The sequence below is a fragment of the Muscardinus avellanarius genome (assembly GCF_963383645.1).
Source record: "Muscardinus avellanarius genome assembly, chromosome: 1".
In the NCBI taxonomy this organism is placed as follows: Eukaryota; Metazoa; Chordata; class Mammalia; order Rodentia; family Gliridae; genus Muscardinus; species Muscardinus avellanarius.
This window is the reverse complement of record NC_137786.1, coordinates 183,200,111-183,226,616: the sequence shown is the minus strand read 5'-3', so window position 1 is coordinate 183,226,616 and position 26,506 is coordinate 183,200,111. Positions and strand designations below refer to the sequence as shown.

General features: G+C 43.7%; 1 protein-coding gene across 1 annotated transcript in view; it reads right to left on the bottom strand.

The window, feature by feature from the left end:
* The window catches only part of PPFIBP2 (PPFIA binding protein 2), a gene marked incomplete at both ends in the record, with an annotated part of 116,925 nt that overhangs the window by 55,048 nt on the left and 35,371 nt on the right, over window positions 1-26,506 (bottom strand). The window contains 2 exon segments of the mRNA XM_080694125.1: window positions 8,406-8,519; window positions 12,843-12,935. Coding sequence (XP_080550251.1) covers window positions 8,406-8,519; window positions 12,843-12,935 — 207 coding nt within the window.

Sequence of the window (26,506 nt, the reverse complement as noted above, 5' to 3'; positions counted from 1 at the left end):
CAGTGGGGCCCCTAACCACTGTTATGTACTGGAATGTTTAAAATGCATGACTTAATAGGAATTAACTACCCTCCACTCTCAATTGCTCCTTCTACTTCCAACATAAACAGAATCTTGGATTTCTGCACAGCGCAGCATGCTCTTCCCAGTCATTCCAAGGAGAGAACATTCTGCTCCCACCAACCCAACTTGCAAAACACTCTCCTCCCTGATTCAGGACTGCTTCCACACCACCATTCGTCCCTGGCGATGGTCCCCACCTACCCTCCTCTGCTAAGGCGGCACCTTTCAGTTATATCACATCCCAATATCACGAACCAAGAGGGTCTCCCACTGCTGCCATGGCGGCTTTTGTCTTCAGATCGATTGCTTTTCTACCTACTTTAGGCACTTTCCGTCTCCTCAGTAGCTTCAACATCCTTGTAGCGACTCTTCTGCTCAGTATCTACTCATTGACTTTGCTGGGCTCTATGGGCGTTGCTTCTGCTCCGTTTCTGCTTCTCAGTGGCACAGCCATAGCTCGGCTCCCATCATCCCCAGAACGTGTTTGCTCTACTTCTCAAATCCTCAACTCTGAAATTCTCTCCTGGGGCCTCACTCTTCTGACCTTTCAACTGTCCCACTTGCTCACTCAACCTCTCCTTTCTCCTTCTATGGCCATTAGTTACTTAATAACTCCCTGTTTTCCTGGTTTATCAACTTCCTTTATGCAACATTTGTCTTCCTAGACACTCAATACCTTAAGGTTAGTCATTTCAATTGTACTCATATCTACACCAAAAAAATCCTGTGCCCAACTCACCCTGCCCCCAGACCTGACGTGCATTTGTTTATGAGGGCTGGTTCTTCCAGGTCTCATAGTCTTTTGTTTATGTTTCTGTTCCCCATGGCCTGAGAATTGCTAGCAAAAGTCACTTTGTGATGCCAATTGATTTCAATACAAATTCACACTATCTAATTACAGCTTATCTTCCAATATCGTCTGACAAAATTTGTATTCATCTCTGGCTGATTCCTTTCCCAATCTTTTGAAACAAAAGATTGTTTCAAATCTTTTCTATTCTCCTCAAGTCCTAAACCCCACACAGCTCCCCTCTCCTCCTCAAATAACCTCTCCTCATATTTACCGGAAAGATAAAAACCAACAGAGCATTTGTTGAATTTACATTCTTTCTACTTCACAGTTTTGTACAATCATTTCATTCCTATCCCTCAAAGGCCCCGTCGTAGAGACAGCAAGCGCACGGCTCCTTTCTGAGGCTGGTCGGCCACAGAGGCACATCGCCACCCTGTCACGTTCTCTCACTTTTAAGAACTGTACCCAAGGCTGGCAAGCTCCCAGACTGCGCATAAGAAGTATACCTCAAAGGACACAGTGCTTCCAGATTTGCTTCTGAATCTCCCCCCGTCTGACTGACCTTCCTGCGTCTGGCCATTTCTCAGTCTCCGGACTCCTCAGGCTTCCTCACACACCCTGACGCACCTTAAGGTTACCTGCATGGGTAAGCTTCTGCCTTTGGCTTGGCTCCCTGAGTTCTGGCCCTGTATCTCTAGCTGGTGACTCGAATGACTCCCAGCCACATGACCCTGGCCTCCCACTGACCGCTGGGCTGCCTCTGAGGAAGTTCCCAGCAAGCCGTGTGCTGGTGTAGGGCAGGACCATTAATCATCCGCTCTGACAGGCATTTAATCTCTCGTTCACCATCAGCTCCCATTCCTCATGCTATAAACACGATCACATTTCTGACATTCTAAGGAAACTCCCCTCTTGATCTTGCCTGCCCCTCAAGTTACCACCAACTCCCATGTCCTCCCCCTGGGCACCTGCAAATGCCCTGTGCATCAGTGTTGTCTTTCCTATCTCCACCTCCCTCCCTTCACAGCCAGGCTCTGCAAGGAGTAATAATAATCTACCACTGCTCCCCTGTCTTCCTGTCTCTCCCCAACAAGATGTCTTCCTGCCTGCAATCTGGCTTCTGCCTTCGCCAAGCAGGACACAAACACAGTTTTGGCTCTGGGAACCAAAGTCTGAACTTTTAGATGCAATTTACACTTTTCAGTTCTGAACCAACTCTTCCTCATGGATGCAGCGTAAGCTACTCCTTGCCACCCCGCCTTCCCTGCCCAGGTTGCCCTGGCCCACTCTTTCTTCTCCATCGCCTCTGCTGGCTGCCTTATTCTGTCTGCCCTTTAAGGAAAACATTCTCAGATCCCTAGCTCTCATCCCCAAGACTGGAGTCGGCTCTGGATTCAGCCCGCTGCCTGGAGCACCACCATCCTTGCCAGATGAAGCTCGGCTCAGGCCCCTGACCTTCAGGACTGGGTCGGGCGGGACTCCCTTGGGAGTCTCGCAGCCACCAAGAAGCACAGGGGGGCACGTGTGTGGAGGCAGCGGACCAAGCATGGGGCAGAGGTTTCACAAGCAGCTCTCTGTTTGCTCCTAATTGTTTCAAGGTGGCCTGTATTTTTTAGAAGAGAGGGCAGGAGGGAGGGGGTATGGAAAACGGAAAACTCATTTCACTTACTGTGAAAGGCCATGAAGCAGGGTTTTGATGTGTTAGGAAAACCCACTAGACAAAACGATTGCTCAGCCCTCTCCCCTCAACACCACTGCTAACCTCTCCAGAAGGACAAACACAGCTCCTTGCTCAGAGATGAAAGAAAGTTTACATCTCAGAGCACCAGCCACTTCCTTTTGCCAAAGCTCAGGTTCTGACAGGAGCCGATAAAAAGAATGTGCCTTTCAACTTATTCTCTCCTTAAGGGCCACAGCTTGAAGCAATTACCTCCATCTTTAAGTGTGGAACATGACCCCGGGAATTACTGACCAATGACAGAGGACCGCTGCCAGACTAGCAATCTGAAACTAGAATGGAAAAATGAACCATGGGAAGACATTAAAGGGAAAGCATGTTCCTTTGCCCTTTGATGTAAAAGGCCAAGGCTGGGGCCGGGGCCGGGCCTGGAAGCCCGGCTCAGGGCTCAGTAGACATGTGCACAGACAGCTCCGGGCTAAGTCCAGATTCAGTCCCACTAACTAAACCATCTCTTTGAACCCCAACCTAACCTGCACAAAGAAGTGAATATACCACCCCTCACTGTGGCTTAGAGACTGAACAGTGAACAAGATAAACATGAAGAAATGGATTGTTTGTGCCCCATAAATCTCCCAGAGGGAGTTTTAAGAACTATTTAGGAAATGCCTGTTTTCTTCACTCATGACTCAGTGTCTCACCTCCTCAGACATATCTGTGCTCCTCCCAGATCCTGTGCATGGCTCTGCTTAATATTCCCTTTGAGAAAGAAATAAATACCTCTTTTATCAGCCTGGTACTAGGTACTGGTACAAGGCCTGTGTCTTAAGCCCCATAAGCTTAGTGTCTTGACTCACACTAGCCATCTGTGTGATCGCGTGTTTCTAGCAAAACTGGAATCGTTTTGCAACTCCAGGGGGTAGTAGAGTTAGAAAGTGCAGACTGTCATCCTTGTTGTCTACAGATAAAAATAAATAAATAAATAAATAAATAAGCAGGCCCAATAACTTTCCTAGATCAGTTGCCACAGGTCAGTGTATAGAACCTCTTGTCCCATCTATAGAAACTTGTGTCCGATCCCTTATCCTCATCACTCTTCACACCTCAGCCAGAGCAATGAGACCGCCTAGACCCTGAAGCCCTGGGTCAGGAGAGAGGCCTGAAACAGAAGCTAATGTCGCCCAAGTTTCCCATAGCAGAGCGGTGTCCTCACAAAGGTAGAAAGGACCGTCTCTTGTCCCCATGGTGCTCCCTCACTCTGTCTTCTTTTTGACACTGAATATCATTTCTGTTATTCATGTGAACTCTGTCTATAACTGGCCAGTGTCCGGAAAAGCATCCCAGATGGCACCCATGCTGTGTAAAGCTTCCGACCCACTGGGTGCCTCCAGCTCTTCCTTCATATCCTCATGCTCTGGACCCCAGCGAACCCAGAGGCCACTTTAGAAAAAGCCATCACGCATCTCAAAGACTAAGGGCAACCCTCCCTGTGATGCACAGATTTTTTATTTTATTTTATTTTTTGCCAACACAATCTGAGCTAATAATGAGGAGGTCACTGGCCCATCTTGTATTTCTAGGGTGTGATTCTGGACCTGGTTTGGAGAGCCTTAGTGTGCATCTGGGCACAGTGCAGACCTGCTTCAGGGCCAGCGAGGCAAGGCCACTGCCTCCAGCCCACACCATCCCAGACCGGTGAAAAATGACTCCGATGACTCTGGCTGTTTCTCACTTAAAGATCCATTTGCACATTTCCTAAAAGTGTCTCTTCTTAATGGGGAAGGTTTCCTGGGGCAGCCAGACATGCTTAATGAGTCTGAGACCATAATCTGACAAGATTCTTCCATAGGCAATCCTTGGAAGTACTACGAGCTGCCTTTCCCACCTTGCATCCAGCAGGGGGTTGCAGACAAGAAATATTATTTTTCCTTCAAATGTGTTTCTAATCTATGCACTGCTCATGGGGGCCTGCCCCTGTGTGCTTGTTTCTGTTTTGCTTCTCTAACCACATGAGGGGTCTCCAAGCTCTCCTCTTCAGGAAGCTGGAAGAGTGGGTGTGCAGGTGAAACCAGCTCGAAGCTGGGATATCAATACTGGGCAGAGCCTGGGCTGGGCTGGGCTGAGTGGCTCTTGACTCAAGAGCTGGGTGGGAGAGTCAGTCCCTCCTCTTGGGCTCCTGGAGGGAGGCTGACACTGGTCATGAGAAGAACTTTGGGGAGACAGTTCAGTGGGCTTGTTGGAGGCTGTCTAAGCACGGGGTTCGGGGTATGCTCATTGGAGGTGAATTCCCATAAGTCCTCTAGTGCTATTCCAGTCTCTACACGACTAGAGAAGAGGTTGACAATTACAGCTTTGCAGGCCAGTCTTGACCAATAGACACGTTCTCTGCAACTCTCAAAGTATGTTTTTAATTAAATTTTGTTGGCATATTTAAAAAATAGAACTATACCTTTCCATCTTTAATTTTGGCTTTCTGGCTTTTTGTGGAAAATGAGACTATAGAGCATTTCGGGGCCCACCCAGTCAATCAGCTGGAGATGGACAGCAGCTGCCGCCTTGAAACCAGACACACCACTGTGTAGTGTGAGCAGGACACGCATCCCCCAGGGTTGCACTCTACCCACAGGCAGTCAGAAGGCCTGGCTGGAGACAGGGAAGGGCTCTCTTTCAAAGTGACAGGCCAGGCTTGGCTGGGGCAGGCATGGTCTCTGGGGCTGGCAGAAAGAGGCAATTGTTTTCCTTCAATCCACTGCCTCAAGGCCATGCGTCATTCTCACTCCTACCAACAGAAGCCAAGAGCCCTGCAGCCCAGGGTATCTCAGCCAAGCTGGGCAGGTCTCTGCTGGCCCCCAGTCCAGAGGACATGTGCATACTCTAAAGTTGTAGATGGCATTGCGTCAAGGCAGTTTGCAAAAGTCGAGTGTCTACAAACAGGCGAAGCAGACAGATTTCAGGGAAGCGACAGCATGTGCTCAGAACTCAAGATCTGGAGCTGGGCACTCCAAGGATCTCAAGTTCTGATCCTACCATGCCCAGCAAACACCTGAGTGGGATCCTAGGCTCAAATGTGCCCCCTGACCTCAACTCATAATGTGTCAAGAAATTGTGCCTATTTAAATGTGGGGAAAAGTTACTCTCTGATATTAATCACATAAAACCCAAGAACTAAACTTCTCTGCTTAACAGCTTTGTAAATTACACATACACATAATGAACACAAGCAAAGGATTAAGAAGACACAGTAAAAATGTATGGGCACAAAAATAACTTGGTCAAGTTCAGGAAGATCTTTAAAACCCCAAAGCGGCAAATAACAAGCTACCATACTCCAAAATACGCCATGTCACAACATGTATGGCATATGCAAACCAGTGCTGGATACGCTGCTCACAGCACACAAGAGAAACTTCCTGGAGAAACAGGCTGGGCATGGTGATACACAATTGTAATTCTAGTACTTGGGAGGCTGAGACAGGAGGATCACAGATTCGTAGCCAGCCTCAGCTACTCAGTGAGGCCCTTTGCAACTTAGTGAGACCCTGTTTCCAAATAAAAATTTTAAAAAGTATAAAATAGGTCTGGGAGTATAGCCCGGAAGTAGAAGGGTTTCCAGGAACCCCAGTACCACCACCACCACCAAAAAAAATAAAAAATAAAAAAGCCTAAAATGCAATCCAGAGGACAGTGCTAAGGGACAACCAGCCTCTGCCCAGATGGTGCTGGGCACCCACAGCAGACTCCTTGACACAGAGACCGAGGACAGAGCAGAGACACTGTCACGGGGAGATGCAGAGCTGCCCGGAAGAGAAGCCAGGCTGGCAGGCAGATAACTCCAGCTACAATGCAGCCATTCTCTGTGGTTACTCACCAGGCACCACCTTCCTGAAACATCAGCCTTCTGACATTTTTCTCACGTGTTCTCTTCAACATTCAAATTTTTGTGGTCTCTTTTTGGATTATTTACAACACTTCATCATCTTTCTCCTTTCTCTTTCCCACTTCAAAACCACACCTGGTGCGGACTTGAAAATACAATCTAGTGAAATGTTTTATGCTTTCCTGTCATTTGGATTTCCTTTCCTGTCACACTATTTTCTTTTTGGGCCTTCAAAAGAAAGATTCAATTAAAAAAAAAAAGAGTTCTATTGCTCCTCAGATTTTCAGAAAATATTATAAGCCAAAGAAATGGCATAAAATCACCGGGCGTGGTGGCGCACGCTTGTAATCCTCGCACTTGGGAGGCAGAGACAGGAGGATCGAAGCCAGCCGCGCGCGCTGGCTTAGGAGACCCTGTTTCCAAATAAAAATGTAAAAATAGGTCTGGGAGTTTAGTCCAGAGGTAGAAGGGCTTCCAGGAACCCCAGTACCACCAAAAAAAAAAAAAAGAAATGGCATAAAATCAAATAGAGACAAATGTAGTGTAACGTATTAATCAGTAATGAAAAGGTAAGCTAACAAAAATGCCTGAGCTGCCAGAACTAGTTTTTATGAAGACATATGCGTAGGGATTCTGCAAATGCACTCAAACAAAACTAGCAAACACTGAAGCTAAGCTGCTTAAGACCAAAGGTAAAATGAAAGTCTGGGTTCATTACTCTAATGTCACAGAACAGCCGAATCTTAGGCTGAGCACCATAATAAAAAAGTTGCAGTTTTAAAGGAATGATTTTTGTTCTCTAAAACAGTTTAGAGGGATAATTCTTGTTCTTTAAATAGTGAGCATCTTTTATGTACCAAATGCATATCAGGAGCTACAAATCATATGCACAAAACTTCAGATGGTTTAATTTTCTAAATAACCGAAAATGCAAGAATAATTTGAGTGAAGGGAATTTGGTAATGTATTCAATTTTAAAATCTACTTAGAACTGGGTGTGGTGGCATACAACTATAATCCTAGTACTTGGGAGGATGAGACAGGAGGATCACAGGTTTGTGGCCAGTCTCAGCTAATTAGTAAGGTCCTCTGCAACTCAGTGAGTCCCTGTTTTAAAATAAAGTATAAAAATAGGGCTGGGGATATAGCTTTGATGTAGAATTCTCCTGAGTTCAATCCCCAGTACTAGAAAAAATAAAATAAAATAAAAAGATTAAAAAAATAATGTACTTAGCTTTGAAAAAGATTCTGAAAAGGCTTTTGATAGAAATTCCATACCCCTCTGTAATAACTGCAGCTCATTATTTACTATACAGGAAGAACAAAAGAATGCTTAAGTCACTAATATATATGTATATACACATGATAGTAAAGATAACTATATAGCAAAATTGAAAAAAGAAAAATGGCTATAGGATATCAATCACACAAAACCTGAGAACTGAACTGCATCTCTGTGAGACCTCAGCTTTATAACTTATGTTCACAATCAAAAGGAAACAAGAAGAGGACATCATTTGAACCACAGGAAAGTAGCTACATTTTTTTTTCATTTCAATGTCCACTAAATTTTATTGACAGTTACTGATGTGATAACTTGTGTCAAATCAAAGTAAGCACACAGAGTTCAAGGAAGCATAGTGAGAGCCCTAAAGGGACAGAAACTAAGCTACAAATTGATTTTCTACAACCCCAGATGCCACCAGCACCCTGGCTGTGGGTCCTGTGGTGAGATGAGGGTGACAGGCACGGAGCTCACAGCACCAGCGGCCCTGGGGAAAGTACTGCCTTGGAATCTGTCTAACCAGCCCAACAGGTTATTGGGCTCCGGTGGCTGGCCCCTCCCCGCCCTCAACGTTCAGGCTGGTTTCACCTGCTGTCTAAACACTGCGCACTGAGCCGCCAGTCCCACCTCCAGGCAGGATGGGAAAGGAAGCCCGCAGAGAGGAGACACAGGAGCTGCTCGAGCCCCTGCCCTCCCGCCCCGGCCTTACCTGCTGAAGCATTTCTTCAGCAGCATTGAGTTTCACCTGGTGTCCTTCCAGACACACTTCTAGGTCCCGAATCTTCTCTCCTTGGGCTTCCACTTGGTCTGTGAGGACACTGACCTGTTCCAGGAAATAAAGCAACGGTGGCGGATCAGGGGCTGTGTGAGGCAGCCAGGTGTCCCCAGTGTAGGTGAGCAGTAAAAAACTCACTCGTACATGGCAGGGGCCGCTTCTCATTAGGTGAGTGAAGGGTGGGAGTGTCCTGGACAAAGGCCACTCTGCTTGGAGTCTTACCTTAGCGGAGAGTCTCCGTTAATATCACAGTGATGTTGGTCATATCCCTGCTCTTACAGATGCAAAAGGAAAATACCCAACAGCCACAGGAGCTGCCTCTGGCTGACTGCTGCTCCTTATCCCTCTCACAGGGCAGTACGACCTCAAGGCATTTCTCGGCTGGCTTGCCAGGGCTTCTGCCACCTCAGGTAGGAGAGCAATCCAAACCTCTATGAGAACTAACCAATGACCTTACCTCTCTCATAAGGGTGTGAGGACTGCTCACCTATCAGGCAAGTGTTTTGAAGCAATTAAGGAATGTAAGACGTTAAGGGCATGTATTAGCACTGACAAACTTGGCTCCAGAAAGGCTTTTGTGCTTCACAGGCCAAAACACGACTCTAAGTCATATGTATACAGAAGCCACTTTGCACATACATGGCAGGAAAAAGAAAGCCACTTTTCTGAGGCCCCTTGAGATTCTCAGGAAGCATTAATTACAATCATGGAAATATTAATTTTAAAAACCCATTTAAAATAAGTCATTTAAATTTTGAATGGCCTAAATATATCTTCTGAGGGTTTTCAAAGCTCTTTTTATTAGCAAATTATCTCAGAATCCTTTTTCTTTTTCTTTATTAAGAGATAAATTGCTGGGTCCACATAGTGGTACATGCTTGTAATTCCAGGATTTGGGAGGCTGGGACCGGAGTATTGTGGTTTGTGGCTAGCCTCAGCTACTTAGTGAGGTCCTCTGTAACTCAGTGTTTTAAAATAAAGAATAAAAAAATAAGGCTAGGGGTGTAGCTTGAAGATAGAATACCCCTGGGTTCAATCCCCAGTGCCACACACAAAAATTTTTTTTTTAAAAAGAGATAACTTGTTGGTACAGTGGGGCATACTAGTAATCATGGTTACTAGGGAGGCTGAGGCAGTAGAACTGAAAGTTTGAGGCCAATCTGGACAACTTAGTGAGATTCTGCATAAATAAATAAATAAATAAATAAATAAATAAATAAGGCTTGGAATGTAGCTCAATGGTAGAGTGGTTCTGGGTTAAATCCCCAGTAATGGGGAGAGAGAGAGAGAGAAAAGAGAAAAGAAAAGAGAGGAGAGGAGAGAAGAGGAGAAGAGAAGAGGAGAGGAAAAGAAAGGAAGAGAGAAAAGACTGAGTATGCAAGCTCAAAGCAGAAAAATGAAGAAAGAATGGTGACTTCTCTAAAATAAGGTAATTAACTGCTGGTAAACTGAGTTCCTTTTGGTTAAAGTTATTGCTGTTCATGAACAGATTATCCTAGATTATTTCTCAATCTGTAATGGAATGATAAATGGAACACAAAAGAGTTAATGTGAGTTCATTTATGAGTGCTTAAATACACTTTATGAATTATAAAGTTCCTCTTTAGAAAGGAATGAATTTACGTTAACATGGCTACTTTTAGCCTTCCATTTTTATGTTCCCAAATGATGAATGAATTATTGACACGTTCCTGAAGTTGATGCATGATATGCTAGCATTTAAATTTTAATCCAAAAATGAGTTCCTTTTGTCAAGTTGGCCCATCTTAAACGACAAGTCTAGTTTGTATATTAGTATATTTATTTTTTAACAAATACTATCAGCAGGCCTTTTTAACTATTAGCTCCACTTTCATAAGAATGGGATCCTGGGGGTAAGTTCTGCTCTACGGGGTCCAGAGTTCCTTTGGGAAGGCTGCTTCATGGTTAATTCCAATATGAAGATAAACACCCATATAGCTGTACCATGCCTTGGGGCCCTGTGCTGGGGGACTTTGAGGAATAACATATAGTTTTCAGCATTCTATAGCTAATGGCATAGGTTCACATAAGACTAAAGACACATAGGGCTACAGGGCCTTATGAACCACAATACTAACACTAAGGACTATGAATGTAGAGGTGTAGAAAACTGGAGAAAATATATAATGTGACCTTCACTCAATAAAAACAAGCATTTTTGAGCCTCTATTACATAGTAGGCATAATTTTAGGAATAGGAAAATAGAGAAATAGGAGGGAGGATGGAAATCCTTGCTGTAAAAGAATTATGTTACATTGAAGATAAAGGGATTTTCTTTTGTTTTCAATTAATAAAGAAAAAAACCAAAATATTTTGTTATGTGTGACTGGTCTTGTTCTTCTACAGATAAATCCAGAAAAACATTCTGGGCCAAGAGATTCAACTAATTCAGTTTGGCTAAAGTGCTGCGTGGATTAAGCAAGCGGCTGTGTCCCTGAGGATCTGTCTAACCAGCTCCACCAGCTCCTAGGAGAACAGGAGAACAGGAGCCAGCAAGCAGGAGCTGCTCCCAGGCTGTCCAGAAGCTCTAGGAAGCGCAGGACCCACAAGGGCCAACTGCTGCCTTTACAGGTAAGTTCTGCTAGGATTATTTAAACAGGGGTTATTCAAGAATTTGGAATTAAAAAAAAATCCACGATGTGACATAGTGTATTATTACATAGGACTTCTTTATATTAACTTATAATCCTCTCTACATAGGAATGTGCTGTCTCAACCATGAAGGGTCCTGGCTCAGAAGTTTGCAATTTTATAGTTTTGCTGCATAATTCTAAATTGGATACTCTCTCATTAATCATGTCACTGGGATAAAATTTCAAATTACACATCCCCCAAAACATCTGTGCTATAAAAGCTGGCCCCTGCTACCTCTATGAAGATGGCTCCCATCCTCTTCTTCCCAGCAGGAACTCTGGCCACAATGGCCCCTTGCTGTTCTTCCCATACACTCAGCAGGTGCCTGCCTCAGTGGGTGGGCTGGACTGACCCTGGCCACCTCTCTGCCTGGGATGCACTTCTCCACTATCTATCTGAGTGGCTCCCTTTCCAGTTCCCACACGCCAGGGAGGGCTTCCCTGAATGCACAGCCCTCTCCATAGTATTTATCAATGTCTAAAAAAGTAATAAGTTTATTATTAACGCTCTCCCCACACCTCTGCCTCTTTCTAAGAAGCTCTACAAGAGCAGGGACTGTGTCTATTATTTTTCACTATATCCCCAATGTCTAAAACCAGTGTCTGAGAGACAAGTAGCAGATCCTCAGTTATTTATAATGAATGAATGATTTTTCAAATCAATGATGGAAAGAAAAAACTAGCATAAAATCATATATTTGGTATTAGCTCAATTATTTTGAATAGAGGCAGGGTAAGGGGAAAAAATATCACTAGGAAAGAGGCCAAAATGTTAATTTGATTTTTTTAATATCTTTTAGAATTTCCAAAGTTTCTAAAATCATTTATTAATCTTCTAAGATAAAGTGAAAAAATAATATAAAAGGAAATAAAAAAACAACCTGAGTGTTCCTGACTAAGGCTTACAGCCTGGGGCGGGTAACAGACTCCATCTGTCCCCTCCTCTATTCTACCACCAGTCTTATTCCTCACTCTTCAAGCTTTACAAGGAGCCGAGATTAGGACATTCACCCTTATAGCCTCCAAGTCATTAGTTAATATCTGATCCATACCAGACCTTGAGTAAGTGTTTGCTAAATTGACATGTATCAGAAGCTACACAGCAGAGAGCTCCTGCTTCAACAACAGCCTTCCTGTAAGAATGCCTAATTTTATATCCTACCAAGGAACCCAGGCTTTCAGAAGTGAAAGGTGTCTTTGGCTCTTTTTTTATGAGAGTTTAGGAGTTTTCTTCTTCAAAGTGAGAGCCACCAAAGGCTTAGCCCATGCTACCAGCTCCAGGGGATTTGATTAGTCTAGATCCAGCTTCAGACACTCTGGACTCCATTCCATTAGTGTTCACCAGTAGGCTTGTATCACTTGTGGCTGCTATTTAAGTGACAGAAAGATGTGTCTCATCTCCTATACAAGACTCATAGGCACCTGAAGGACAGGGCCCTTTTCTTCATTCCTTGAACCCAGTAATCAGCCTGACCACAGGGCTTTCAGTGTGTAGAGACAACTGAATTCACAATATCCCAAAGCCAAGTCCAGAGTTAAACTGTATCCCCAGGTACTTTCTGTTTTATTTAAAAACAAAAGCATGTTTGAAAAACATATACTTTGGGAGCAGAAAAACTGCAGTGGTGAAAACCTCTGTACTTGCTTCCCTCTCACTAAGGGACGATAAAGAGATGCAGGTGGCAGGTGAACTGGCTCCCATCCAAGAGGACTTACCTGTAATATGAGGGACTCCTTATCTCCTTCTAGACGTGCCAGACGTTCCTGGTAGGTCTCATTACTAGCAGCACTTTGGTGATTTACCTGGGACTAAAGAGGAGGAAAAGAATACACTTACAAGTCTGGAAGAAAATTACCCACTTCCAAATGGAGTATCTAATGTATGCAATTTGTGAGGACAGTTTCACTGATTATATGTGCCAAACCATTCACCAAAACAGGCAATCACCGATTTCAAAACCATCACAAGGAGGACCAGACCACATGCCATGGGAAGGTGGTGCAGCCACCCCTCATGACCTCACCCTTGGCTAGAAGGGCTTCCACGGATCTCCAGACCAGCGGTGCTTAACTTGACTGGATGTTCTGGGTCTGATTCAGCTAAAGCACAGCCCAGCAGAGGTTCTGTGACAGTGAGGATCCACTCTTTGAGGAGACCAGGAAGCTGGTACCATTCACTAAGAAACTATGTGGGAACCACTCTGCACAGACCCTAGTAACTTCCACACCAGGCGTCTCCAGAGCCCAGGTGTACCTCGGCACAGCATGGAGGCCCATCCTGGACATCGCAGTGAGGTGGAGATGGGGGACACCAACTGCAAGGCCCTTCTTCTACTTGCACATCCCTTCCCCCAACCCCAGCCCTGAAACAGATCGGCAGCCAGGTGAGCACGCCTGTTTTCCATAGTGCTATGCCTGCGAGAAGCAAGCTACATTGAAACATCTTGAGAAGAACCCACATAACAGCCAGGGGCTCTCAAAGAGCTAAGCAGAGGGAAAACAGGCAACACCAAGTAGTGGCCAGAAAGTGCTGAGCAGAGGAAAGGGAGAGGATGCAAAACAGCAATGAAGAGGCCGAATCTTATAAAATGCCTGAGCAAGAAACAGGAGCTGTCACTTTCTAAGGTGTGTCTAACCTGGTCTGGGGCAGGGGGGTGAGGAATAGTGTTGTAAATGGCACTGAGTGTGCCCCAATACCACCAGGGCTCCCTTCCTCCATGCCAACTGGAAGGCCGATACCAGGGCCTGCAACAGGTTACCTGGAGGCCTGGCAGTCTGAAAATGTAAAGTTCATTGCTAAACAGGAATGCTATTATCCAGATGATCTGGGCTTGGCCCCGTGATATCAATGCTTCAGTACTCACAAAGCAGGTGTTTGCCACCCCAGAGCAAAGTCACGATTGTGCAGAGGGCAGGTCAGAGAGGCCCAGGGTTGGCTACCTTAACCAGAGCCCATTTCCCAACATTTCAACTATGAGAGTGGACTCTCCAACCTCTATCCATGAGAAAGGGCACCTCCTTCCTCCCCTCGCCCCACCCTTTCCCATGACACTGCCTAGCTGAAGGCAGGAGACAGAGCCATTCCCAGTCGCAGCACAGAAAGGGAACCAAACATTAAATGCTCAAGTGCTGGTGTCTCACTAGCGAGAGAGGCCCTGGCTGCTTGTTGGAGGTACACTGGGAGGCAAGACCCAGGGGCACTGCTCAGGGTGGCTGTGCCAGGCACGGTGGAGACGGCCCTGGTGCCCACTGCTGCACCAGCACCCTTTTACACCAGCCTTGCTCCAGCCTGTCTTGCCCATTGTTACAGAGGCTCTTTCATGCCTCAGACAAAGGGCCTTCACAAACCCAGATGACTTCTTTCCCCGTGGCAGTTTTATTGTTTTTACACTAATTAGTATTCCAAGAGCTCTCACATGGTCAAATTCTCTGACTAGCATCTAAAGATATATCATAAGCCGGGTGTGGTGGTGGCGCACGCTTGTAATCCCCGCGCTTGGGAGGTAGAGACAGGAGGATCGCGCTGGTTCGGAGCCAGCCTCACTGGCTTAAGAGACCCTGTTTCCAAATAAAAATAAATAAATAAATAAATAAATAAATAAATAAATAAATAAAATAGGTCTGGGAGTATAGCCTGGAGGTAGAAGGGCTTCCAGGAACCCCAGTACCACCAAAAATAATAAATAAATAAATAAATAAATAAATAAATAAAATTTAAAAATAAAGATATGTCATAAGTTGTATTTTCACAGAACCTGGCAAGGAAAAATAAGAAAACAATTTTTTTTAATCTATATGTTTTGGGGGGAGAACCCATTTTTATTAACAGATCAAATTCTACACTGTTAAAGAACTTACAATGATAATTTTTAGTGGGAAGAACGATACAGATCCAGGCATCTAAGTGAAATTCTGTACATCAGGCCCCAGGATCAGAGTCAGCACGTATAAGGGAACACCTGGCACTGGAGGCACAACCTGTCCAGCAGGAAGTGGAGGAGAGAAGACCAAAGTGCAGACCTTTCTACATGACTCCATCAAGTGTCACACCCACTCTGCTGTGCTCAGGTAGCTTACAATATGGCCCTGCAGTAAGTGCTTATAATTTTATGTTACTTTGACATCTACTTTTTTTTTTTTTTTTTGGTGGTGGTGGTACTGGGGTTCCTGGAAGCTCTTCTACCTCCGGACTAAACTCCCAGACCTATTTTTACATTTTTATTTGGAAACAGGGTCTCCTAAGCCAGCGCGTGGCTGGCTTCAAACCTGCACGATCCTCCTGTCTCTGCCTCCCAAGCGCTGGGATTACAAGCGTGCACCACCACGCCCGGCAGGCATCTACTTTTAAATATTAGTTTAACATTTTCATACTTTAAACTAATATTTATTAGTTTATTCACCCTTGACACAGTTTCTAATACTATTCCTCATCAGAATGATTCCAACTGGAGACCTGGAGAAGCACCTCTTCTCCCTAGAAGGCTGAGGTCCCTCCTTTCTTACTCTTTCTGTGAAAGAAACCATTCAGAGATTTGCCTGCAAACTTAAAGTGACCACCTCTTAATCACCTCCTGAACCTAATGCCTGCTTTCTTTAAACCCATCAAAGCTCTCCATAAAGAACCAGCTTGGATAACATCCTGGGCACAAGAAAGGCATTGGTCCACAACGTCCCTCTTTTTTTCCTTTCTTTCCTCCCTGACCTCAGTGTATGTCCACTAGGTGTGCATGTACTCTCACACTTAATGGGGGAGGGCTTTTTCATTTTTACATCATGTAATTCCATGCAGGCGCCTTTCTGTTTAGGCCTCTGCTGGCTGCTGGGTACAGTAGCTGTCAACTGAGTTGATAATAAAACTCATTCAAAACAGTCTTTCATTATAATAAAAGGTCTACCCATACAATCACCCAGAGGGGAAACTATTTGTACTAATTACCAAACTACAGAACCAGCCAAGATGTCCATCAACAGATGACTAGATTGCAAATTTATGGAATTCTACTCAGCCATAAGAAAGAACAAAATCATGTCATTTGCAGGGAAATGGATGGAACTGGAAAATATTATGTTAAGTGAGATTAGTCAGTCAGTCACAAAACGTGAAAGTTCGAATGTTTTCCCTCATATGTGGAAGATAGGGAGAAACTAGAACACAGAAGGAACTCCAGACAAAGGAGAAACAGTGGAATGAAGGAGGGGAACTAACGAAGGGGGGCAGGAATGGGGAGGAAGACTTAAAGAAACACTTCAATGGACATGCTGTACATATACAAAGTTATCAAAGCAAATCACTGTGTCCTTCATGACAAGGTCAGGAGGGAGAGAGAGTGGGGTGGTGCTATGTGCATATGTGTTTATCACTCTGAACCTCATCATAATGTATGATAACAATAAGCCAATAAAATATTTGAAAATAGTGCCGGGTGTGGTGGTGCACGCTTGTAATTCCCGCCCTTGGGAGGTGGAAACAGGAGGATCACGCAGGTTTGAAGCCAGCCGCACTAGCTTAAGAGACTCTATTTCCAAAAATAAAATAGTTCTGGGAGTGTAGCCCAGAGGCAGAAGGTCTTCCAGGAACCCCAGTACCACAAGAAAAAAAATTGAAAATACATTTTAAAATCTAGGAGCACTGTCTGAGAACTTTGAAATTTCCTGGTACTTTCTCCTCCCACAGGCTTGCAGGGCCCATCCTCACCCAATAGTCACACTGGCCCTCTGAGCAGTGGAACTCACAATAGAAAGGAAGGATGCTCTTCCCCAAAATTGCTGTCCTGGAGAAACAGGCCCCTCCTCTCAAACAGCCTGTTCCCCAGCAAGCTTCTGAAAGGCACTAAACAGCCATGAAAAAGAAATAATGTTCTAGATGGAAATCCATAGCCATTCTCGGCTTTTGGTAAGGTACAGAGCCATATGTTCACCTTCTAGATAAGAACTGCACCTTAAGAAAGCTGCACCTCTCAGAAGGGCACGGGCCAGGATAAAATGCCATCTCTGCCTGGAGAAGAACCTAGAAAGCATCTGAGAACAGGGCCAAGAAGAGAGTTATTTTGAAATGATCTTCCTCAATGCCAATAATCATTAGCCAAAGGCAAGAATTTGCGTTTGGATGAATAAATGTTACTCCTTAGACAAGTAACTGGCCAACAGATGTATCACTTTCTGATGTCATTCCTATATTATGCAACAACGTCATGATTAGGGCATTAACAAGCCACATGGTTATCAAAATGTGATCCCATGAGTGACATGTTTTATGAGCTGGAGGTAGGACACAGCTCTCTGTCTTCCCCTACTTTTAAAGAGCTTGCTTTGTCAGAGGGTGCACCCTTCCCTAATTCTAATAATGGGATTGTAAGGAAATAACTCTTGGATCAACACTAGGATTGCCAGGTCCCTAATAATTCCATGTTTGAGGACACTCTAAAAAGTCCTGTCTGTATTCTCTATTGGGTAACTCAGTGATAGAGCCTAGCTGCTCATGCATGAAGTCAGCTTGAGAGACCCATGCCCACATTCCATGGAGAAGAAGAAGGCCAAGTAGGATTCTGAAGAATGCTACATCCTATTTCTTCCCACTATGGGATGGCAAGCAAATTTAAAGCATGATTCTACCATCTTCTACCCTGTTAAGGATGTTTGTATCGTAGATTAATATATATAAGAGGGAACTAGTACTCAGCTAATGTATGTCCAATGGATGACTGATGTACTAAGCTGTGTTATTTATGAATTTGATCAAATTTTCTTGTATTTTGTGTTGACAGCTATTGATATAAAAATGACAGGGAAAATTCAGTCTTCTCACTAGATTTTCCATGGTCAGACATGTTCCTGATACTATAAGGTTAGTTACCTACATATATTGGGGGGTCATGTGATCCCATGGAGATGAAGTTTTGACAAAGGACTGACATTTCCATATTCTCTTGCATTTTGATTGAAGAAAGCCACAGTAAAACACTACTTCTCTTGTGTCATGTTAACTATTAGAACAAGAAGTTCTTGAATATATATTGTCAAGAATTTGGAAAGCTTAGCTAAGATTATTTTGATAGAGATAAAAGAGGTTTTGTCTCTCTCAAAGCTTAGCTCTCAAAAGCCTGGACAAAATATGGGATACAAGGGCTTTATCATTTAAAACCCAAGTCTCTTAGAGGCAAATATAAAACACAGACCAGAATTGCCACAGCAAGATCTTCCCTAAGCCTTGAGAATGATGCTCCCTCATGTCATAGGAACAGCAACAACACAGTTCCTTGACTCTTAGAAGTCATCTTATTGGTCCTTTTTTTATAAGACCCAAATTGCTGTCACTGCTGGGGCTATGCAAGTTAACACATGGCTTGGGCATTCAGGGGCCTAAGGTGGGGCTGTTTCCTAAGCCATCCCTAAGAGAGATGTAGATGCAGCAACCATGCAGACGCTTTATGGTTGGAGATCTTGGAGTTGATCATAGTAGTTAATCTTTTTCTGCAACTGGCCAAACAGATGATGGAGAGAGGGCTATGTGTGGCCAGGAAGGACAGACAGGGATGACTTGAGAGATTCTAGCAAGAAAAGTCTCTATATAAAGGAAGTTTAGTCTCCCCAACCTAAATAGAGTACTATTACCATCTCTTCTCTGGGTCAGCCAGTGAGGAGCTTGATTTTTTTTTTTTTTTCGTGGTACTGGAAACCCTTCTACCTCCAGGCTACCTTCCAGACCTATTTTTTATACTTTTTAAATTTGGAAACAGGGTCTCTTAAGCCAGCGTGCACGGCTGGCTTCAAACCTGCACAATCCTCCTGTCTCCGCCTCCCAACCACGCCCGGCTTAGGAGCTTGTTTTTGATAAGTTCCTCATGCACAAAGAGTGAACATGGCAGGTTCAAGAAATAAAGCAGGTTTCCACATCTTAGGGAAGACTGCAATTTTATCAGTGATAAAATTATCAGGGTATATTTATAACCCAAAAAGAAACCCTATAAATTGTGGAAAACCCTAGACTAGTCTATTTTACCCTTGTTCTTTTGCTAAGGGAAAGAAATGAAGAAACGTTTCATCTTTACCCACCTGACTCAGGTTTGGCTGGTTCGAGTTCTTCCTCTGAATGTTTACATTTATTTTAATTATTTAATTATGTAGTGCTGGGGATTGAGCCTATGGCCTTGAACATGCTAAGCAAGCACTCTACCACTGAGCTACACCCCCGGCCCCTCTCTGAATTTTTATGCTTGAGAAGAGAGCATGGTATTGGTGGTGCTAGGAGGTTTTGAAGTTGCCAGGGACTACGTCCTCTTCTACATGAAAGAAGCTGGTTTGCAGTAGGGTCAGTACAAAACCAAAGTGCACAGAAAAGCAAATAAAAGCCAAGAAATTGATGGGTAGCATTCTCAGGCCTGGTGCATACTGTCTAAAGGCAGAGCTACACTCTGACCCTTTCTGTTGGTTCCCTCTGAGGTTGGCCTCATTCAAACTGAGTTTCTGTTTTTTGTAACCAAATGTTCTGGCTCATGTATTTGTCTCAAAAAGTGATCACCTGACTGAAATTTACTCCTTTGGAAAGCGATTTGCAGGAAAGAATTCTTGCTATTTGGGTACAGTTCTAAATCACAAAGGAATTCTGTTTACCATTGCTCTATTTGCTTGAGCTGGAAATTTTAAAGACAAGGTTGCCAGTTTTAAGCCAACTATAGTTAGAACTAGTATCATCATCAAGGGCTAATAGGAATCTACCTTGTGGCCCAGGGTGTGTCTGTGTGGGATGTACTGGGATAAGAAGGCACCCCGTCTCTGTGTGTAATGGGTGGCTTTCTATCCACCACCTGCTTGCCTCCACTCTTATTTCTCATCTGGAACAAGAGAGTTAATGCAGGTAATGAGTACAAGATGCAACAGGCCCAGGCAGGTCCGTGAGCATTAACTGGGGTGGGGTGAGAGGGAATGTATGATAAGAAGAAATAAGGTAAAAGAAAACAAGAAATAAGTAGGAGCTAAAATCTTAAAGATACAAAGATGAAAGGCAAAATGAATAAACAAAGGATACATAAGAACATAAACATATCTAGCAACTATTTAAGAAGTGATATTGAGAACAATTATATGCCATCCACAGCTGTACAAATGCCAGGGCGAGAAGCTGGAGGCTCAGCGCTGCCGTTTTCCTGTTGTCACCCTTGTCTGGTTGTGCTTCAAGAGAGAGGATCCCTGGGGACCAAGCTGGGGTGCTTCTACATTCACATACAGAATTCCTACAGCATCCTCCTCCCCAAGGCCTGGCCTTCTTAGTAGTCAGAGGACATACCTAGGATACTAAGGAGGCCAGGGCTACACCTAAATGTGTAATCTCAGGTAGGCGACCTCATCTCAGGCTTCCAATGCTTTCAACAGAGAAAAAGAGCAACAAAGAAGGTCAGTTAAGTCTATGTGTGGAAAAAGTATGGAAATAACAATACAGAATGCCTTTTATAGTAGGGTGCTCTAATAATTCCTCAGTGTTATAAACTGTTTTTGGAAGATCATAATAATATGGAAGTTATTTAAATGGCTTTGTCTAAGTTCAATGATTAAGGTTCAATTAGAAGCAATTCATGCCTTCCACTGAGAGGTTTAATTAACTCATTCTTCTTGGGCAAGACAACAAGAAAGGCAATATTTCTGATCAGAACATCTAAGAAATATCTATAAAGATCAGTACATACAACCCCAGGAACAATAACCGAATTGCTTTCAGGCTGGAAAGGAAAATTTAAAAAGCCTGAGTAACAACACAGGACTCATTTACCTAACAGCCCTAGAATCATGCCTTTGGCACACACAGCTAAAGACGTGTTAGCTTTTCCATTGTCCCTGAAAAGGTGCCCATGTTTTTTTAGTCATAGCTTCACAGCCAGAATTTTTTTCCTCCTTATAATTACTTTTTGTAGTACACTGAATTTAATTTCTGTCCAAATCCAGAAGTTACAATAATTTTAGGTTGTATTTTCTAGCTAAATCAACCCTACTCCACCTTTCCAAAGCCATCACCCTTTGACTATTGTAGTCTGGCCAAAGGATATCCATGTTGGATTGTCCAAAGAGTTTTGGTGGGGCAGGAGTGCTTGATGCCAAGACTGGGGGCCATGCAGAATCCCAAGAGCATGACTCCTTTATAACCTGTCTGGTGTCTGCCAGGAGAACACACCCTTCACACATGCTCTGGTGTACCCTCAGGGATGCTGGGGGAGGGCAATGCTGCATCATTTTCTAACTGACCTGTCCCCGGAGACCTTCTGCCAGCACTGCACTTTGCTGAACTTGGTGACCTAGCTGGTTCCTGAGTAGTTGGATGGGGCAAGGGAAAGGTAACAAGAAGGATGTCATTGGTATGCAAGGAAAGAATGTGAAAAAAATTCTAAGACAGTCAGATCCCCAGTGTGATAGCTGTAGCTATCTTGTTGATTTTTAGAGCCAACTCTTGCTTTTTAGAGCTCCTGCCTGGTGTTCTACTAGCATATCTGCCCTCTTTTCTTGAAATCAAAGTCTATATTCTTGGCTAGGTGTAGAGCCAAATTTCTTTCAGTGCTTCCTACAAGATATAGCTTTTAGTTCCTTTAGGGTCTTTGCCATGGTATACACACTGTTCAAAATCACCAGAATGTGTTGAATTACATGATAGAGATTTTGAACCCAACACTGGGTAATCCTTGGCTCTGATAATTCTTGGATGGCTCTTCCTTCTTTAGCCTCATATGCTTTTGGCTGAATAAGAAAACAAAAGAAAGTACGTAGTATTTTCAGGCTGCCTAGTCAAGGGGGTCTCATCAAATCCAGAATACTAGTGGCAAATGAGCCATGCCTGACAGGCTCAGGACTTCAAAGGAGATGTCAAAGTCGTTAAAGTTAGACCTCAAGCTCAGAAGCACCACTTACAGGCAAGTCTTATAGGAACCTGGAATATAGAGACCTTAAAAATAAAGGGACCTACCTAAGTAAAAGTAAGTGGGTCTCATAAGCTATAGTCAATTCCTGTTACATGGCTTAGCTTACCCATCATCAAAGGAGTCAAACAGTTGAGGTGCTTGACTCATAATATAGGCAGGTGCTTGTAAATAGTAAAACCTCCCTCACATTCTTTGGTTAAGGGCTCAGGGTTTCCTGAAAGCTACTATAAACCCACTGTTCTTAAGACAAGTTCTGCTTTTAATAGGCAATGAATAGTCTAGACAATCTACTCTCTTTGGCATGGAGTTAAGAAGTTCCTTCCAACTGCAGTGTGAACAAAGTACAATCAGATCCTTAGCTACCTAGAGTCCAACAAGAGAGATCCTATTCTGACCGTGACCCTACTGCCCTCCTCTTGGTTCAAATTATAAGGGCAGGCTAAGTATTGCTGGTGGAGTTATTGTGATAGATTACCCAATAATCTGAATGCTCAGAGGAAAACAAAGTAGAGTTCATAAATAGCAAATTAAGCAGCTTCTTGGTTGACCAATGTTCATGCCATCATATTTCATGTATTTATTAAATGGCTTGACTACTCCAGAACATCTAGATATACCAAGTTCCATCAGAGAGAGTTGTGTATATACCAACTGCAGAGGCATAGGGGACAGATGAACACATTTTACCTTCACAAGAAAAGAGATTTTATAGTAGAGGCACTACTTACATGACTGAGTCTAAAGGCTGTAAAGGAATTATTTGAAAATAGTCTTCTCAATATGAACAGGGTATCCATGAAGGCATGGCATCACTACCCTTTAGGCACTCTGGTCTTCCAGAACTGACACAGCAAACAAATTATAACTTAAAGATAGTCCATAAGCTCTTCAATCATGGGGCTGGGTGAGGCTACTTAAATGAACTTTTTAAGGAGCTAGATTTGGAGTGACAGGATTACGTTTGATTTACCAAGATCTTTTTTCCAAAATTATAGCCTTTGCTAATCTTAGTCACTGCTAAATTCTTTTTTATCAGGTGGCTGGATACATAAGGAGCTTATAGCACTGGGCTATAGAAGTGGTATTTGTATGTGTGCCAGTATTCTGTGAAAGGATGATATTAAAACAAGGAGGAGAGTAAGAGGAGACTCTTTGAAGAGTTTCCTCACCTTGCCCATTCCAAGAGACACACTGACTCATTATTATAGAAAACACATCTAGAAAGAGTGACATCCTTGAGTGTTAGAGATGGGGGTGGAGTGGGCACTGTGACTGTTTTAGCTTACCTGGAGTCATCAGAGTTAATTGCCTGGTATCTCTTAGACTGCCTACTGTAAAGTCCAAAAGTTGGCGATAATGTAGGCAGCTTGGGGACACTAGAACATCTGGGGGTTAGGGGGCAGTATCAGTCTCAGGTACACTTGAAGGGGCATTGAATGAAAAACTAAAAGGGGAAGAGGAAATACCCAGGAGCGCACTGAGTATATTTTTTCCCTGAAAAGGAGTTGGTAAGCTAATAAGTTTGGGAATCATTGGGCCTACACCTTAAAGACATGAAGCCAACAATAAAATAGGCAGAAAGACTGACAGCTGGAGAATATGGAATTAGGTGAAGGACAGAGTGAGTAGTTGTTTCTTTAGTCACAAGACTGTCAGGAATCCCAAAAGATTCCCAAGTGGGAAGAACTTGAGGGAAAATGGATGAGAAAGGTTGCCTAGAAACTAGATATAGCAAGAGCAATATTATAGAAAGGAAAACAAAAACATTGTGCAAGTGACTGGGAAGGAGTATTGAAGATGTGGTGTTAGCGTGCTCTTTCATGAATCTTAATGGAGAAAAGAAGGGAAGTTAGAAGACAGCATGAAGAGGCAGGCAAAGATAGTTTTGATTTGTTTTTTTTCCTAATAACTAAGGAGAGACTTTTTATTCCAAGGGAGGCAGGGAGAAGTTGAAAGAAAAATTAGGAACAGGAGTTAGAAAAGGGCTGAGCCAAGAGATCAGGACACTGAAATAGCCTTCAGTGAGGGAAGGGACTCTGCACTGTGAAACAGAAGGGAGTTAAAAAGTAATAGCCATGAATATAGTGACATTTTGTGATAAAGAGGAGGGAAGATGAAAGAGTCATCTGAACTTGGCCTTCCTTTTTCTTCAACAAAAGAGATAGTGAAATAGTTGAGAAGGGAGTATGAGGTTGGAGACAAATGGAAAAGCATGAAAGAATTGCTATAAAGGGTAGAAGAGAGGAATGCAAGAATGAGGCAAAAATCTCTAAGCACTGTTGCCAGCCTTCAAAACAACCAATGGCTGCACTGCTGTGGAGTACCCTCAAGCTATACTGGAAACAACCCTTGTATGATGCCAATTCATTAAATTCCATTGAGTTAAAGAGGCCCTGGGGCTTTTTTCAAGGATCTGGCCGACTGAAGTCAAATGTATGGGGACAGAGGACCAGGGATGACAGAATTCTCTCTCCTAGTTCCTGGAGAACATGATGGGCAGTGTGGATGGCTGAAGGCCTTGAGGAGCCATACCCACTGTTGCTCTCTGCTTGGGCTTGGAAAATCTCTCTGTTCAAAATCAAAGCTGGGTACATGTCTCTGGAGTAAACAGCGGCTATCAATTGAAAACAACATTATCTTCATAACTCACATTTATGATGTGCTTTTTAAAAGTATTTTACATATGTTCCATTAATTTGGATTTTTAATTAAAATTTTTTTTGTTTTGGTAGTACTAGGGGTGGAACCCGGGGGCTTTCTACCTCTGAGCTATACTCCCAGACCTATTTTTTATGTTTTATTTGAAACAGGGTCTCACTAAGTTGCTAAGAGCCTCACTAAGTAGCTGAGGCTGCCTTTGAACCTGTGCGATCCTCCTGTCTCAGCCTTACAAGTGCAGAGATTGCAAGCGTGCGCCACCACGCCCGGCTATTTATTTGTATTTTACAATCCAGGAAACTGAGACCTGGGAAAGTTAATCATCCAAGATCACCAAAAGATGAGATATGAACCCAAGAGTATGGACCCAGGATCTCTGCTCTTAACCAGTGATGGCAGCTTTCACAGAAGCTGCTGCCTACTCCAGCCGTCACTGTGGTCTAACAGGAGCACAGGGCAAATCAGAGATCAGTGTCTACCTGTCTTTGCAGCAGTTCTGGCCCAAGCAGCCAGGCTGTAAGATCAACCCTAGAATAAAGTCCCATATTAGTAGTTTTAGTTCATCCCATATTCTACTGCATAATCCGGGCCAATTACATGCTTGGAAATTCTGTTCTCCTTCTGACTTTGGGTTGGAATTTGGCTTAAACACAGCTGGAAACCAGGGGACAGTGTAAAGATACTGACAGCACTGAGATTTCTTTTCCTGGAAGCTATATTTATAGATTTTTCACACCTGTGTAGGTTGCCACTAACCTCGAGTATAGGTATGAGCTTTTGGTGAGTCAGAAACCACATAGCTGAGGGGCTGAGGCCTTCTGGGTATTTGTGGCAAGAATTACCTTGTGCTTAGGCTTTGTTTCTAGAAGAATGACCTGGAGGGTCAGCCCTGGTCAGCATTTATTCAGCAACAAGAGTCAACCTGGTCAGATCCAGCAGCCAATGGCCGCTGGTTACCTGTAGTAGGGTAGGCTGCAGCTACCTCTTCCAAGTCCTTCATTGGCTTGGTTTGGGACCATGATCTGGAATGTGGGGAGAAGCTTAGAGCTGAGGAATGAATGGTCCAAAATGCACTACTAGAAGAGAACCAGTTTATTCCCACCTGTTCCTCTTTCGATTTCCCCTCCCTGGTAATAGCCAATAGCATTCAACAAAAACAGGTTATCGAATGGTTCATCTTACTTGATCCTCACAAACCTGTATGTGGAAGGTACAAGGTTTTTTTTGTTGGTTGGTTTGTTGGTTTTTTGCAGTATTGGGGATGGAACCCAGAGGCATTCTGCCTTCGAGCTACTCCCCCAGCCCTATTTTTTGTTCTTTATTTTGAAACAGGGTCTCATTGAGTTGCAAAGGGCCTCACTAAGTAGCTGAGGCTGCCTGAGAACCATGATCCTCCTGTCTCAGCCTCCCAGATGCTGGGATTACAAGCGCCCAGCTCAATGATCTTATTTTATGCGAAAGAAAATGCAGGGTTTTTTTTTGAGGAAATCTACTTAAAATCACAAACCTGGTCAATGTGGCAAGTCAGGATTTTAATCCAGGCCTTGCTTCAAACTTCACGTTCTTCACTATAAGAGTACACACTATCCCCTCCCTCAAAGGCCCCGAAGCAATGTTTCTTTTCTGAGCAAATATTTCTCCTCCAGCCCTGTGCGTCTCTAAACATCACCCCTTTTCCCTGAGCATTACGCTGTGTGCTGGTCAAAGGGTAAGGCTCTTATTCTGTGCACCAGATCACATATTCTCCAGGCACCCCTGTTTCTAGAGCCCATCTCGTCTGTGCAGAAGAATGACAGGACAGTGTATCCACCTTTAAAAAAG